Source organism: Gracilinanus agilis, chromosome 1 (assembly GCF_016433145.1).
Source record: "Gracilinanus agilis isolate LMUSP501 chromosome 1, AgileGrace, whole genome shotgun sequence".
Lineage (NCBI taxonomy): Eukaryota > Metazoa > Chordata > Mammalia > Didelphimorphia > Didelphidae > Gracilinanus > Gracilinanus agilis.
The window spans coordinates 507,400,718-507,416,281 of NC_058130.1; the positions used below are offsets into that span (position 1 = coordinate 507,400,718).

At 35.5% G+C, this 15,564-nt stretch overlaps 1 protein-coding gene across 1 annotated transcript in view; it reads left to right on the plus strand.

Annotated features, from left to right (window-relative positions):
• LOC123253436 (aspartyl/asparaginyl beta-hydroxylase-like) overlaps positions 1-15,564 on the plus strand; it is a 125,459-nt gene that overhangs the window by 94,014 nt on the left and 15,881 nt on the right. The window contains exons 10-11 of the mRNA XM_044682634.1: positions 3,140-3,238; positions 6,677-6,766. Coding sequence (XP_044538569.1) covers positions 3,140-3,238; positions 6,677-6,766 — 189 coding nt within the window. The remainder of the gene's footprint in view (positions 1-3,139; positions 3,239-6,676; positions 6,767-15,564) is intronic.

Here is a 15,564-nt window from a genome sequence, read left to right on the forward strand (position 1 = left end):
ATTGTGATACAATACTATTGTGCTATAAGAAATAAAAAGTAGGATGAACTGATGCAAAGTAAAGTGATCAGAATTGGAAGAAAATTTACAGAGTGATAGCAATGTATTTTGTGAATGAACTAGTTATGCTCAGTAATGTAGTGACCCAAGAGAATCTCAAAGGCTCATGATGAAAAATGCCATCTGCCCTCCATGAAAGAACTGGAGTCTGAATATACACAGAAACTTACTATATTTTAATTTTAGCTTCTTTCCCCCCCCCATTTGAGATTTCTTTTACAAAATGACTTATAGGGAAAAATGATTACATATGTAAAATCTATATCAGATTGCTTACGATCTCAGAGAGTATGAAGGATTAAGAGGGATGGTGGGATGGAGGGAGAGAATTTGGAACTCAAAACTTAAAAATAAATGAATGTTAAAAATTGTTTATGCATCTAATTGGGAAAAAATAAAAATAATATAAAAAAGATTGGGTATTAGTGATGTGGGGTATAGGAGACAATGCCTGGCCCATAGTAGGTAATGATGATGATGATGATGATGATGATGATGATGATGATGCCACCCCTTGACCTCAGTGACCCAGGCTCTGTCTTAACTCTACAAATTGAAGAAAAGTTACTGTTAGAGGCAATTTTCTCATTAAGTTTTTTTTTATATGGGTTGAATCACAGGAATTAAGGGGGAAAGCTCCAATCTTTTCATTATTTGTAGATAATGCTTGATTAGATCTACTTATGGTTTTTCAAATTTTTGATATGCCCCCAAACTTATAAAACCAAATCATCATAACAGTAGCATTGGGCTATTGAGGCCTCCTCCTCCTTAATTTTAATAATAAATATATATTAATTAAGCACCTACACACACACACAAGGCAGCATGATTAAGATCTTTAACACAGGATTTAGGATTAAAAAATGTCTCAGAAGATCACAAGAATCTCAGCTTTGCTACTTCTTTTCTTTTCTTTTTAAACCCTTACCTTCTGTCTTGGAATCAGTTCAAAGTATTGGTTCTAAAGCAGAAAAGTGGTAAAGGCCAGGCTGCTGGGGTTAAGTGATTTGTTGCAGTCACACAGTTAGTATGTGTCTCAGGCCAGATTTGAACCTAGGACCTCCTACCTTGTTCTCTGTCCACTAACCCATCTAGCTGCTCCTGCTATTTATTTATGTGTCACTGGGCAAGTCCCTTAATTTTTCTGAGTACATTTCATCTCTAAAATTAGGGGCAGAGACCAGAAGATCTTTAAGGTCCCTTTGATCTTGGGCTAGGGATCCAGTCCTTCATCCTGACTGAAAAAGGAGACGCATTAATCTTTTGCTGCAAAATGAGCTTAAAGCAAGACTTTGACTTTTTAAAAAATAGCATTTCTAGTATCTACAAGTCCTTTGGAATTTTGATTATATACAAAATGAAAAGTGTTGAAGCTAGTGTATGTTTGATATGAAATCTCTCATTTAAAATTTCATTTTGGCAACTCCAGTTGCTAATGCCCATAACAAGACAGTCAATGTCACCTTTGCAAAATTTGGGAATAGTTGTTTTGTTTCCAACAATTTGTTGTTTCCAGGCCCATTCTGCCTTTAATGATGGTGAGGGCTATCACAAGGACAGCGAGGGAAGTGTTTGCAGAAGGGCCTGATTGTCCCTTTGATATTTTTGTAAGGGATTAGGGAACCATCCCAAGCATCCTAGTTTCTCTTAATAGCTCGTAATGAATCTGTCATCCATCAATTTATTTAAACCTTTTTGGAATGTTTGTAGTTGGTCTCTGTCACTAGAGTACTGAGTCTCAGAGACAGGAAGCCTTTTAGTTCATCTTAAGAATCATCTGTACAGAATTATATTTAATTATATTAAATACAGAAGTAATTATACGCATCATGGCCTAATTGTCTCTAGTGATAACTTCTGTGAAGCATCAATAGGATGTGATGTTTTCTTATCACATCCCAGAGCTGAGGTTTCCTATGGAGTCCTTATTCTTTCCTTTTCCACTTTCAAGCTGATGAGTCAAAACAGAGAGTTCTTTTCTTATCTAAAGCATATCCTGATGGGAAAATATGCTCTGTTTGTTAATAATAACAACAACAACAATTGACTTTGTATAGTGCTTCAAAGTCTGCAAAGCATTTTATATAATATTACCTTCAAGGACCTTGCTTCAGACAATTAAAAAACAACCTAGTATAATTAAATTTCTGTTATCCTTTATAAAGTAGTACATCCCATTTCTTATTCCATTGTGGAATTACTGCTGTTCTTAGTTCTAGAGATGATGAGTTGGTGTATCTAGAACTATATAAAAATATATATTAATTCTTGGTTCTTTGACTTTTAAGACATGTGTCTCTCTACTGTATAGGCAAAGAGGACATGGGTTAGTGCTTTAGGACTCATGTGAATGTTCCCTTTTGTTTTTTTTCCTAAGTTATTTAGAACAGGGAAATAATAACAGGATTATTTCCTGACCCCCAATAGTTTAATATTTCCTTAGGAACTTTTGGAATAATTTATTTCTAAACCTAAGTAATGTGATACATGATAACTCCTCCTTGTGTACTACTGCACACTACTTTGGATCACACATTTTATATCAAAGTTCCTCCAGTGATTTATGAAAAAAAATTTTTTATATTATCCTGTAAAATGATAGGGTGGGGGAGGTTCTAGTGAAGGGAAAATGGAAATAAAATGCCAACTCTTCAGAATTGTTCTAGTGCATTATTTATCCTGTTGAAAAAATCTGAGTCATCTGTAACCATCATAAAATTAGTTGATTGTTCCTAATCACTAGAAACAAAATTGAAATCATATTTGCTCAAGCCACACAATACAGAAGGTGGAGCTCATTAATTTCAATAATTGTCTATTCTTTCTGTAGTTAAAAAAATTGTCCCGGTTAAAATTATTGCCCAGAAATATTAATATCCCATATGCTGTATGAAATGACTCAACCAATGTTAATGAAGTTTTGATGGGACAGAAAATTCTTTTGTTTTTCCTCCTTAAATCTCTATTGTTCTAATATAATTGCCAACACATCAAGGTCAACCTTTAAAATGTTTTGGAAGTCATTTCTAGAATTTGTATTTAACTATGATCTTCTATTTTGTTCTCATGGAAACAGGTTCTGAATGTGACTCCTAATGATGGCTTTGCCAAAGTGCATTATGGCTTTATCCTGAAAGCACAGAACAAGATTGCCGAGAGCATCCCTTATTTGAAGGTAACTGTCACTGCCCTTCTTTTTTCATCCTGAAATTCCTTGGAGTCATTTGATGTCCTTGATTATGCATTGTGGATTGATTGGCAGGCACTGTTAATTGATTGACATTTGCTGCTGGGTCTTTTCATCAAGACATGTACCCTTTCCCTGTGACCATCAAATGCACTGTATGAATTTACCCCACAGTTGAAAGTGTTATGTACAAAAATGCTTACTGTAGACATCAAAGAGCACATAGGGAAAATTTCTTAAGAAAAAGTTCTGAAAATAAATCAGCAGTGTCATTGTTTTTGGAAATGACAATGGATAAAAAGGAAAGGAGTAGTTATCTTAGTGCATTTTAAAAATTAGTTCAATAAACACATTATTTTCCATAAGAAACTCAACTCTCACTTACTTTCCTGGCCATTGCCATGGGCTGGGAGGTGGTGATATACCTGCACATTTAAAATGAGGTGAAGTATTGAGACTGTCCAAATAAGACCTGAGAACCCAGAATATTCAGGATGTGTTGGCAATGCATTTGATGTGGCCAGAATTATGTTGGCCTTAGTGACACTGTTAGCTGGTAAACTGCATAATGATACTTTGATTTGTCATGCTTCTTTTAAAGATCTTAAAGTGCCCCATTATAATGATTTCACTTGTCATCTCTATGTAAGAAAGTATGAAACCATCATGAGGCACAGGACTCTGTCATGTGTTCCCTTTCCTTCTCTCTCTTGGACTGCCCCACTTCTTCTTACAAATGGCTACTGGAATTTTTAACAGGAGGTACAATACACAACTCAACCTATCTAGAACAGAACTCATTATTTTCCCCTTCAACCTCCCTTCTTCCAAACTCTTCTGTTTCTGTCAAAGGTAACCTTTTCCTCTTGGTCTCCCAGGTTAAAATATTTGGTTTTTATCTTTGAATTGTCATTCCCACTCTCCTAATATATCACTTCAGGGCCAAATCTTGGCATTTTTGCCTCCAGCACATCTCATATATCTATCCCCTTCTTTTCATTCATTACTCTTTCTTATTTTGAGCCTCATCATCTTTACTTAGTGCTTCTCCACTCTAGACCATACTCTGTTGTGTTTTTCTTAAAATATAAAATATAAATATATAAATATATATTTATTAAATATAAAATATATATCTTAAAATATAAAATATAAGTCACCCTCCAACCAGACAAGCTTAAGTGGTTCTCTCTTTCCTCTCAGGTTAAATATAATCTCCTCCCTATGATGTTTAAAGCCCTTCAAAACTTGGCTCCAACCTACCTTTCTGGTTTTATTATGTATTACCACTCTACTTTCTATAATCCAGTGGAACACATTTCTTTCATCTGCTGACTTTTGTATTGACTTCCCCATATGTCAATAAGTCTTTTCTGAACACTGTCTCTTAGAATCATTAGGCTTCTCCATTTATTAAATGAAGGTAACACTTTTACTACCATTGCAGTAGGAATGGTACTTTGTAACACAAAGGGATTGGAATATGGGATCTTTCCAATAAAGGAAATTCCTGAATGAAGAAACTTCTTTTACCATTGCAGATAGGTACTTGTTCAGCCACTTAGAACCTTTGAGAGTTGCCTCATGCATTTAAGATGTTAAATATTAAGTGACTTGCCCAAGGTCACTTGGCTAATAAGTATCAAAAGGGGGAACACAAAACCATGTTTTCCCCTCTCCAAAGCCAGCTCTATACTACTTGGGGGCTATCTCTCATTTTATAAAACAAAATTCTTTGTACATAGAAGTTTTATTTACAACATTTTGTCACAAATACAAGGGTAATTCTGAAAATAAAAGCAATAGGGATAGAGACTAGATCTGAGCATTCACTGATGTAAGGAATACTTAGGTAAGGAAATTATTGTTATTCAGTTTTTTAAGTAGTAAGTAATTCTTTTCCAAGAAAACCTGTTTGGGGTTTTCTTGGCAAATATTCCGAAGTGGTTTGCCATTTCCTTCTCCAGCTCATTTTGCAGATGAGGAAACTGAGGCAAACCACGACTAAGCAACTTACTCAGGTTTATACAACTTGTAAGTGTGTGAGGCTGGATTTGAGTTGCCTTCCTGATTCCAGGCTTGGTCCTCTATCCACTGAGTCACCCCCAGGTAAGGAAATGCCTTCTGCCAGTGCAGGTCAACACCTTCTCTTCAAGTTCTGGTCTTGAGAGTTGCCTAGAACATTAAGGTATTAATTGACTAATCCAAGTTAAGAGACTTGATCCAGGCAGTATATGAAGAGATGGGACATGAAGCCCAATCTTCCAGACACCAACTATAAGAACCATAATTCTTATATATAAAATGCTCTGTTCCTAGGAAAAGGAAAATAGAATTTTAAAAGACATCATCTCCTAAAATATGGAGAATTTAGGATGCAATTCCAGAAACTAATGTCCTTTTATTCTTTTCCACTTTTCCATTTCTCATCCTCCTTTCTACTTTTCAATTTTAGCCAATAGAATATGGGGTCCTTGAAAGGAAGGATTATGTCATTTTTTGTCTAAGCTCTGCCTATAGGAGGAATTTAATCAATGATTGAATTGAATGAGGGAAAATTGAGCAGAATCATGAGCTGGAAAGACCAATAAATTTAAAGAGTCAGAAGACCTGATTTTGAATATTGTCTCTACAACATAATATTGGTATGACCTTGGGCAAATAAATTCACCTCTCTGGTCTTAATTACTTTATCTGTAAAATGAGAGTGTCAGACTAGGAGATATCCAAAGGCCCTTCTAGTTTTAAATCTCTTGGCTCTGTTTTAAAATGGGAATTGGCTAGAGAGAAACTCTTTTCTAAAATCCAAATTTATTTCCATTTTGTAGCATTTTTTTCTTAAGTGGTTTTATCAAAAGCTCAGCCTTGAATTTATTTCCAATGAAAAAGAATATATCTTTTGGTTGTCTCCATATCACTTCACACATTCTAAAGGTAATTAAGTATTTTGGTTCAAGTATAATAGTTAAAGACTGGCTGATAGGGTAGAATTCAGGGGAGGAAAAAGGGATTTGACAGAAATACGACCAGAGAGATCCTTTCCTACAGGGAAGAACCTTAAATCTCTCAGAAAAGACTACAGGCTTAACTACATAATCGCTCCCACAGAGAAGTATCTTCTTTATTTTATGACCAGTTCTAGCCCTTAATAGTGATTGCCTTATTGTTAAGATCTGGACTGTGATGTCTAGTTTGTCTGGAGTTGTAAATTTTGATTCGTAAGCTAACTGCAAAGTGGAAATGTTGGGGTCTTTTTAAACCACTCTTAACTGGGTGAGTGTAATTAGCTTTAGCTTTTTCTTTTCCTTGTTTGCTGTTGCTTTCTTGTATGTAGCTCAATGAGTGAATGTGGCAAATTTACATATTAAAATCTCTCAATTCATTGTCACTAAGATTTTTTTTTTCTTTTCACTTTTTTTTCACCAGGAAGGACTGGAATCTGGTGACCCTGGCACTGATGATGGACGTTTTTATTTCCACTTGGGTGATGCTTTGCAGAGAGTTGGGAACAAAGAGGTAGTGATCTCAAAAATTCATTTTTTTTCTTTTACAGATAAGAGGTTGGAAAAAAAAGAAAGCCAATTGTAGAAAGAGAAAAAAAAATGCCTATAGAAATACTCAGATATTACTTTGCAACTAAATGGTAAAGTAAATAAAGCTCTGGATTAGGAATCCATAAAACTTGAGTTCAAATTCAGCCTCAGACTCTTACTAGCTCTGTGACCCTAAGCATATCACTTAATTTTTTCTCTTCCTCAGTTTCCTCATCTGTAAAAATGGGGATAATAATAGTACATAGTTTCCGAACTATCATATCATGTGAGATGTTATTTTAAAACACTTTGCACTTATATAAATGAAATTATCAAGGTTACCAAGTATTTATTAGATATTTTTTAATAGAAAATTTAAGCTAGGGATTATTTTTAGTATAACTCCTGTTCTAAATTGTGAGAGCCCAATTTTGCCTGAGAATTTATATTCTCATGTTTGACATCACAGTGTGTTGCCAGGAAACTGACTGAGTAATCTCAGGGTCTCTCTCAAAGTTTTATGGGAAGACAGATATGGAAGAGAAACATTGTTTTGAAGTGACAAATGTGTGGCAATTAGCAAAAAAGTCAAAGTAATATTGATAGGAGCTGACATTTATATTGCCCTTATGTGTGACAAAGCACTTTATATACATTATCTCATGGAAAAAATAAAGGAATCTGACCATGAGAAATAGACAAAGTAGATGAAACTTTAAAGAAAACATCCTAACAGGTTTCCTAGATTTGTTTTGAAAATGTGCTATCATAATTTTATTATGAAATTTAAAAGATATAGGTTTCTTTTCAGAAGAGTATTTTAAATAATCAGTTTACGCATTCGCCATTACAATTATTGCATAATTACGCTCTGAGGCTTCTTGGGATAAGTGTTAGATGAACACTCATAGCTATAATTTCTGACAGCTACTGTCAAAAATACAAAGAAAACGGTGTAAATGTTTTCTTTGTCATAATTACTTTTTTCTGAGTATGATGTTGCTTTCTTTAATCTAAATTACTCTATTAATTGTGACACAATATACTTTAAAAGCAATGAGGGATACTAGAGTTTATAGTAGGCTCAGGCAAAAAAGACTGGAATTCAAATCCTGCCTCAAACCCTTATTAGGTATGAGACCCTAGGCAAATAATTCTCTTTTAAAAGGAAGTTTGGGTGCAGTTAGGTGGCTCAGTGGATTGAAAGCCAGGCCTAGAGTTCAAATCTGTCTTCAGATAATTCCTAGCTGGGTGACTCTGAGTAAGTCCCTTAACCCACATTGCCTAGCCCTTAGCACTCTTCTACCTTAGAACCAATACATAGTATTGATTCTAAGACAGAAGGTAAGGGTTTAAAAAAAAAAAAAGAAAATTTTTCTCAGTTTTACTCCAAGGTCCCATCTGGCTTTACTTTTACATTTATGAAAAAAACAATCCATACTGATTTTTAAGACAAATGTGTGGGGCTATAGATCCACTAGGTATGGATCACTCTTTAAAATCCAGGAATAGGGGGCAGCTGGGTTGCTCAGTGGATTGAGAACCAGGCCTAGAGGCGGGAGTTCCTAGGTTCAAATCTGGCCTCAGACACTTCCCAGCTGTGTCACCCTGGGCAAGTCACTTGACCCCCATTGCCTACCCTTACCGCTCTTCTGCCTTGGAGCCAATACACAGTATTGACTCCAAGATGAAAGGTAAGGGTTTAAAAAAAATTAAAAAAAGGCCAGGAATGAAAGATCAAAGTAGGAAGCTGAATCATTATTTATAATAATTAAATTATGTATCTCCAGTACATACATAGGTAAGTGTAATATAGCTTTGATTTTCTCCAGTTATTCAGAGGTATGAATCTAGTTGTGGATTATCATGGGTATGGAAAATCAAGAGGGTTTGTGACAGGGAATTTACTGGCAAAAGACATGAACCAGTTTGGGCTAATAGAGGTTTAGATAATTGACACTATTTTCTGTACGTGTTTCTATTTTTCCGTATCTGTTCCTACACAACTTGTCACTCTGACAGCTGAAATATTGTGTGGTATTAAGAGTGAATTGAAAGAAGGGAGCCAAAATTGCTGACTAATAAGTATTTTGGCTTCTTTACACCTTTTGTGATGGAAATGACCCTCAGTTCCTTTGAATGACAGACAGAGGCAAGATTTTGCTGACAGTATCTGTCCAACATTGAATAAATGTCTGTGCCTGATTGATATAAATGCATTTGTCACACAAGACACATTTAATTTGTCTTTGAACATTATAGAAACCAGGGCCAATGACAGATACAGGAAATCCATGTTCTTTTTCACAGCTTGGTTGAAAAGAGCCTTTCCTTGTCTCAGTCACATACACACACACACACACACACACAGAAAACCCAGTTCTTCCCCCAAAGCATTTGTTTAGAATTTGGAATTTGAATCTTTAGTAGTGAGCTACAAACTCACTTAGCATTAATATGGAGAGTAGAGAGGTAAGCTGTTCATTGCAAAGACTTCACAGGGAAGCATACTTGTCCTGTATTACTACAAAAACAAGCCCTTTTCATGCATTTCTCTGAGAATCTCACTCCATTAACTTCAGCTCTATATAGATAACTTCCAATTTCACTCAAAAACATTTTTAAGCACTTCACTATGTGTAAGTTACTGTCCTTGGCATTGGAAATACAAAGATGAAAAGTCAAGTCAGCAAGCATTTATCAAATGTTCACTGTGTGCTCTAGGCACTGTGCAAAGCTTTGAGGGTAGAGACAAAGAAAAGTTAAAATATGGTCCGTGCCCTTGGGCAGCCCACGTTCGCTAGGGGAAACAGTAGGCAAAGAATTCTGTATGTACAAGATAGAGTACATTGGAGGTGATCTAAGAGGGAAGCCACTGGCATTGAGGGAGATTGCAAAAGAACTCTTGCAGAACATGGAGTTTTTTCTGAGACAGTCAAACCAAGAGGGAAAGATAAAGAAGGAGAACATTCTAGGCATTAGGGAGAGCCAATGAAAAGGCATAGAGTAAGAGGATGGGGTGTCATGTTCAAGGAATAGTGAGAAGAACAATATTGGTAGAGGAGAATGATGAATGTCTAAGAAGAATGGAAAAGTAGGAAGGGGTCGGGTTATGAAGGACCTTAAAAACTAAACAAGATTTTGTTTGATCCTGGAGGTCATAAGGACACAGGCCATGTGCTTAAAGATTTTATGAGCCTTAAGATTTTCTCACCAGCTTGAACCTCAATTCTAAACTCAAGACTTCTGTTACCACTTTCTTATAACAGGACCAGGGTTAAAAGTCCACCTCTTCCTCTTACTATTTTTATGATCTTGGGAAAATTATTGAACCTCTGGACCAGAGTTTCCTCATCTTTCAAATGAGAGGACAGAGCTTGATGGTCTCAAAGTTCCCTTTCAGCACTAAATCTGTGATCTTGTTATCTTTTCTTTGATGTCTGACAAGTACATCTAATTGCCTATTTAAAATCGGGTTTGTCTTTCTCTCAAATTCTACTCCTTTTTTTTATGACTTCAGAATATTTGTTAGTGGTACCACCTTTCATTCAGCAACCCCTCTTGATATTACCTAAAAAATCTTTTCCCTCCCCTCCTCTCCCACATAGCTGCCAACTCTTCAATGGTACTTTACATCCATGCAGATCTTCTCTGTACAGAGAGCTGGATGATATACAGAAGCTGAACAAGACTCACACTCGGCTCCTATTGATGCGCTCCCAATCCCAACATTCTAGTACAAGCCCTCATTCCTAGTTGATAGAACTATTGTAAAGGCCTTCCTAGGAGAGCCTTCTCATAGCCAATCTTTCCTTCTGATCTATTTTTCACACAACTACCAGATTAATTTTTCTTATGCATTGATCTGCTCATGTCACTCCTCTGTTCAAAATCCTGAAGCGAATCTGTATTACTTTACAACTAAAGTTTAGATTCATTAGTGTGGCACTCTAGGATTTTCACATTCTTATAGTACACCATGCCTATAACCTCATTTCATATAATTGCCCACCATTCCATCTAAACTAGACCAACAGTTCTTAAACTGGTATTCAAGAAACTTAAAGAAAAAAATTTATAACTATTTCAAAGTATTTGATTTCTCAAAGGATACCATGTACTTTGTGAATTCAGAGACATTATTTTGAGATGGGAACCTAAAGCTGCACCAGACTGCCAAAGGGGATCCCTCTCTGTCTCTCTCTGTCACTGTCTCTCTGTCTCTGTCTCTCTCTCACATACACACAGATTCTTTCTTTTCCCATTTTTTTTTATTATAATGCAAACCACACTTCTGTATTGGTCATTGTTGTAAGAGCAAAGGCATACATAACCAAAACCCCAGGATAAAACCAAAAACACACTAATGTGAAAGACGACTCTGACTATTCTTTCTCTGGAGGTGGATAGCATTCTCCATCCTAAGTCTTCTACGATTGTCCCAGATCAGGGCATTGCTTAGAGTAGTCAGGTTTTCATAGATCATCATTGTCCAAAAATTACTTTTATTGAACAAATATAGTTTTAAGAATAAAACTCCTCAGTATTGCCTATATTTTCCTGGTTTTTAATATATGAACTGAAAGCCAATTTTCATGGCCTCCAAGACATCCCCAGTTCTTGCAAGGTACAAGCTCTATCAGGTTCCTACCAAGTTAGAAAGATGTTAAGACTGTGTTCAAGGACAGACTATCTCTCTTTTGTAGGCTAGCCTAGTTAAGCTTGGAAATTGGCCTCGGTCAGATAAAATTTTTAAGCACAGCAGTTCTCTAAGATCATCTATTAAGGTTTTTCATTCTTTCTCATGGAGGGAGTAGCCTCACCAATGAAATCACAATTAGAAATATGGAACTATTCATCAAATACCTTAGCTTATATTATTTCTGGGAGTGCCCTTCATTCCTCTCCTGACACTTCCCTTTTATCTATTGAAATTCTTTTTCCTTCAAAACCCACTTTAAATGCTACCTCTTCCATAAAGCCTTTCTTGATCCTCTTAGTTAATAATGTTCTTTCCTACTCTTACCTCATATAGCAATTTTATGCCTCACTCATAGATTTAATGTGCATTTATTTTATATACAACATGCTATGCTTTATTTCATGTCATCATTTTATTTATGTCTCTTTTGCATCTCCTTATTAGATTGTAAGCTCCATGAGGGCAGAGGGACTATGCATTATTTCATCTTTGTATTTCCCTAGCCATACTGTTCTGCATGTAGTGAGTGTGGAATAAAACCTGTTACATAAAGTGTTCCAAAAGCTATTAAAATTTAAACATGCACAGAGATGTTAGGTCACCCTCTCTTAAGAAGAATGGAAAACACTATAAACCACGAAATGTATTTTTATATATGCACTAATTCATGAATGTGAAATACAAATTAGCTGTTTTACTGAATTACCTTTATATTGCCTGTTAGGTAGGCCATATTTGTTGAATACCCAGTCTGAGTTGAATATTTTTCTAGATATTGAAAGGAAATGAATTAAAGAAAAGATGTGGCACTTGCTTCCTGCAGGCTTGCAGTCAAACATCTGAGGAAGTAGATCTAGCAAATTTGTATGGGATGGAATAGAGGGAAAGAAAAAGAAGGCAGAAAAACCAGTTGTGGGTCATTTCAGTATCCTAAACATACTAAAGACCTATCCTGGAATTTTAGCTATAGAAGGAGAAAATAATTGTCCAAATTTTTCATATTCAGCAAGACTTCGTTTCATACCAGAGTAATTTTTGCATGCTCTGACTCATAAACTCCATTTCCTTTGATAGTCCAGTTTCTTTCATAGAAACAAAGGGTAGATATATGTTTGTGTGTTTATAATACTTTGTCTCTCAAAGTTTACTTCTTGGATGTGTATTTTTTGAGAGGGATTGTGTCAGGGGAACCAAATAGAAAAAACAGCAATATCATTTATTATAGCACTTTAAGATTTAAAAAATTCTTTATCTCCCTCATTATATCCTTACAACCATTTTGTGAGTCAAGTGTTCTCATTATCCTCATTTTGCAGATTTGTTAATGGAGACTGAGAGAGGTTAAGTGATTTGCCCAGATTCACACAGCTACTAAGCATCTGAAACAAAATTTGAACTCAAGTCTTATTGATTCCAAGCTCAGCATTTTAAACTATTATTCTACTTACTCACTTTGGGATTTAAAGGAATTAAAAGGGAAGTTAAAATAGAGAAAATGAAAAGCAAATAGCTCCAAATAAGAATGTGAAAGGAAAAAGGCTAAAAGTCATAGAGATGATAGAAAAAGAGGAAGACAAAAAAACCCAGTGTAAAGAGAAGTAGAGGGAAGAGGATGAAATGTAGAGACGCATTCTTTGCTGTCAGTTCATCTGGGCGTGACATTCATGAAGAATGAACACTATTAAGAATCCTAAAGAGTTGCTCTCTGATGAAGCCAGTCAAATCAAAGTAGACAGAAAAAAAAAGCATTCTCAATTTAAGATATTTTGTACTAGCTATTGACTACTTGGGAATAATAATGAAACAGCAGCATTTTCCTCTTAGAGTAGAATATGAACTAGCTATTGACTGGTAGCGAATAATAATGAAACCACCGCATTTTCCTCCTAGAGTAGAATTGGCATGTAGTTTCTAAGCTGGAGAGGCAGAACTAGGAATAGCAGTGGACCTTGCAAACAGCTGCTACCCAGAACTCATCTGCCATTTATGTTCAGCATTCAAAGGATGGAGGTCCTAATACTCTTGTCAGCCACTTTCACAAAAATCCAGCAAAAAACACCATCAACAACATTGCCTTCTAATAAAAAGACAGTTTTGAATAGATCAATTAACTAAATCAAATGTGACACTGTGAACCGAGCCTTTTTTTTCCTGCTAAACACACCTTTTAGAGTGAATGTGAGCCTGGATCTTGTAATACAATACTGGCACTGAGTGACAAAGGCCTGAGTAGCCCACTTCAGTCTCTATTTCATCAGTCCATAATGTGACAGATCCTGCCCAGGGTCCATGAAAGCTTATGTAATTATCCATACTAGTGTCAAAGTGTTCATAAATGTTTCATGCAAAAAATACTTTGAATTAACATATAAAGATATCTTTAAAAAATTCAGCAAATGTTTATTAATTACCATTTGCAGTGTACAGGTATCGCTTCCACATTACTCATTTTCCCATTGTAGTTTCGATATATCATGGGTTAGTATAAGAAATTAAATAGGAATTCTGGGGAACTTTTGAGGAAGCTGCAGATGACACACAGAGGCCAGCAGATGACACAGAAAAATTTTAGACACTCAGAAAAACATAAAATATGTGAGTAGTTTTATGTAATATCAACAAATTTTATTTTAATACCATAAATATACACAATTTATTTTTCAAACTTATAAGTAAAAAGTTAAAGTTTGAGAAAAGAGTATGAAAGCCAGTAGATGACACACAAAATCTAGAAATATAGAGATCTCTTAAAAAGTTTACTAACTCATAAAAGCATATAAGCTACTGTAAACATCCCATAAAAGAGAAAGAAAAAATTCAAACTTCTTCTCTGTTATGGGGAGGGGCAAAAATTGTATGTGAATTTTCCAGCTCATTGGGATGCCTTCGCCTCTACTCCCCCCCCCCCCCATGATGTGGAAGGGATACTTGTAATATGAAAGGAGATAGGAATATTGAAATGAAAATAAAATAATTCCTACCTTTATTTTGTCTGAAGGGGAAGGAAGGAAAGAATACAACATATCCATGGATAAAGAAATGCAAGGCCATTAAGGTAGAGGAAAGAGATAAAAATGAGTTCCCAGAATGACTTTATAGAGAAAGTAGGGTTTCAGCTAAGTTTTCAAAGGAATTAGGGATTCTAAGAAGGCGGAGATGAAGAGGGAATACATTTTAGACATGGTGGACATCCATGTAAAACATGAAAATCAAAGAGACAATGTCAACTCCATAGGCAGTTAATATTATCGTGGAGAATATGCCAGGGGAGGAATCAGAAAGATGAGTTCAAATCATAATTCAGACACTTCCTTATGTGTATGTTCCAAATAAGGGAGGTCTCTTATCCTCTATCTATTTTCTCATCTGTAAAATGGGGATAATAATAGCTTCTATTCAGGCTTATTGTGAGGATCAAATGAGTTTTTATATAAAACATTTTACAAACCGTCAAATGTTCTCTATTAGCTATTAATGTTATTTTTATTGCTTTTGTTATCATTATTATTTTCTAGTAAACCAGCTTGATTATAACCTGAAGAAGAATCAGCCCAGAAAGTTAGGGTTTATAAAAATAAAAATAATAATATCTAACATTCTTTGGACAGCTAGTGGCACAATGTATAGACGGCCAGGCTTGGAGTCAGGAAGACTTCTCTTCTTGAGTTCAAATTGGGTCCTGGATACTTACTAGCCATTAACCCTGTTTGCTTCAGTTTTCTCAATTCCAGAATGAGCTGAAGAAGGAAATAGAAAACTACTCCAATATTTTTATCAAGAAAGCCCCAAATGTGCCAGGCAGTATGCTAAGTACTTTCCAATTATTATCTCATTTGATCCTTACCACAACCCTGGAAAGTAAGTGCTATTATTATCTTCCTTTTACAAATGAGGAAACTGGGGCAAACTGAAGTCAAGTGAGTTGCCCAGGATCACAGAGCTACTAAATGTCTGAGATCAAATTTTTACTCCTGTCTTCCTGATTCCCAGGCTCAGGATTTTCTCCACTGCACTAGCTGTGAAGGGTTTTAAGTGCCAAACGAAGAAAGTTTGTACTTTATTCTAGAGATAATACAAAT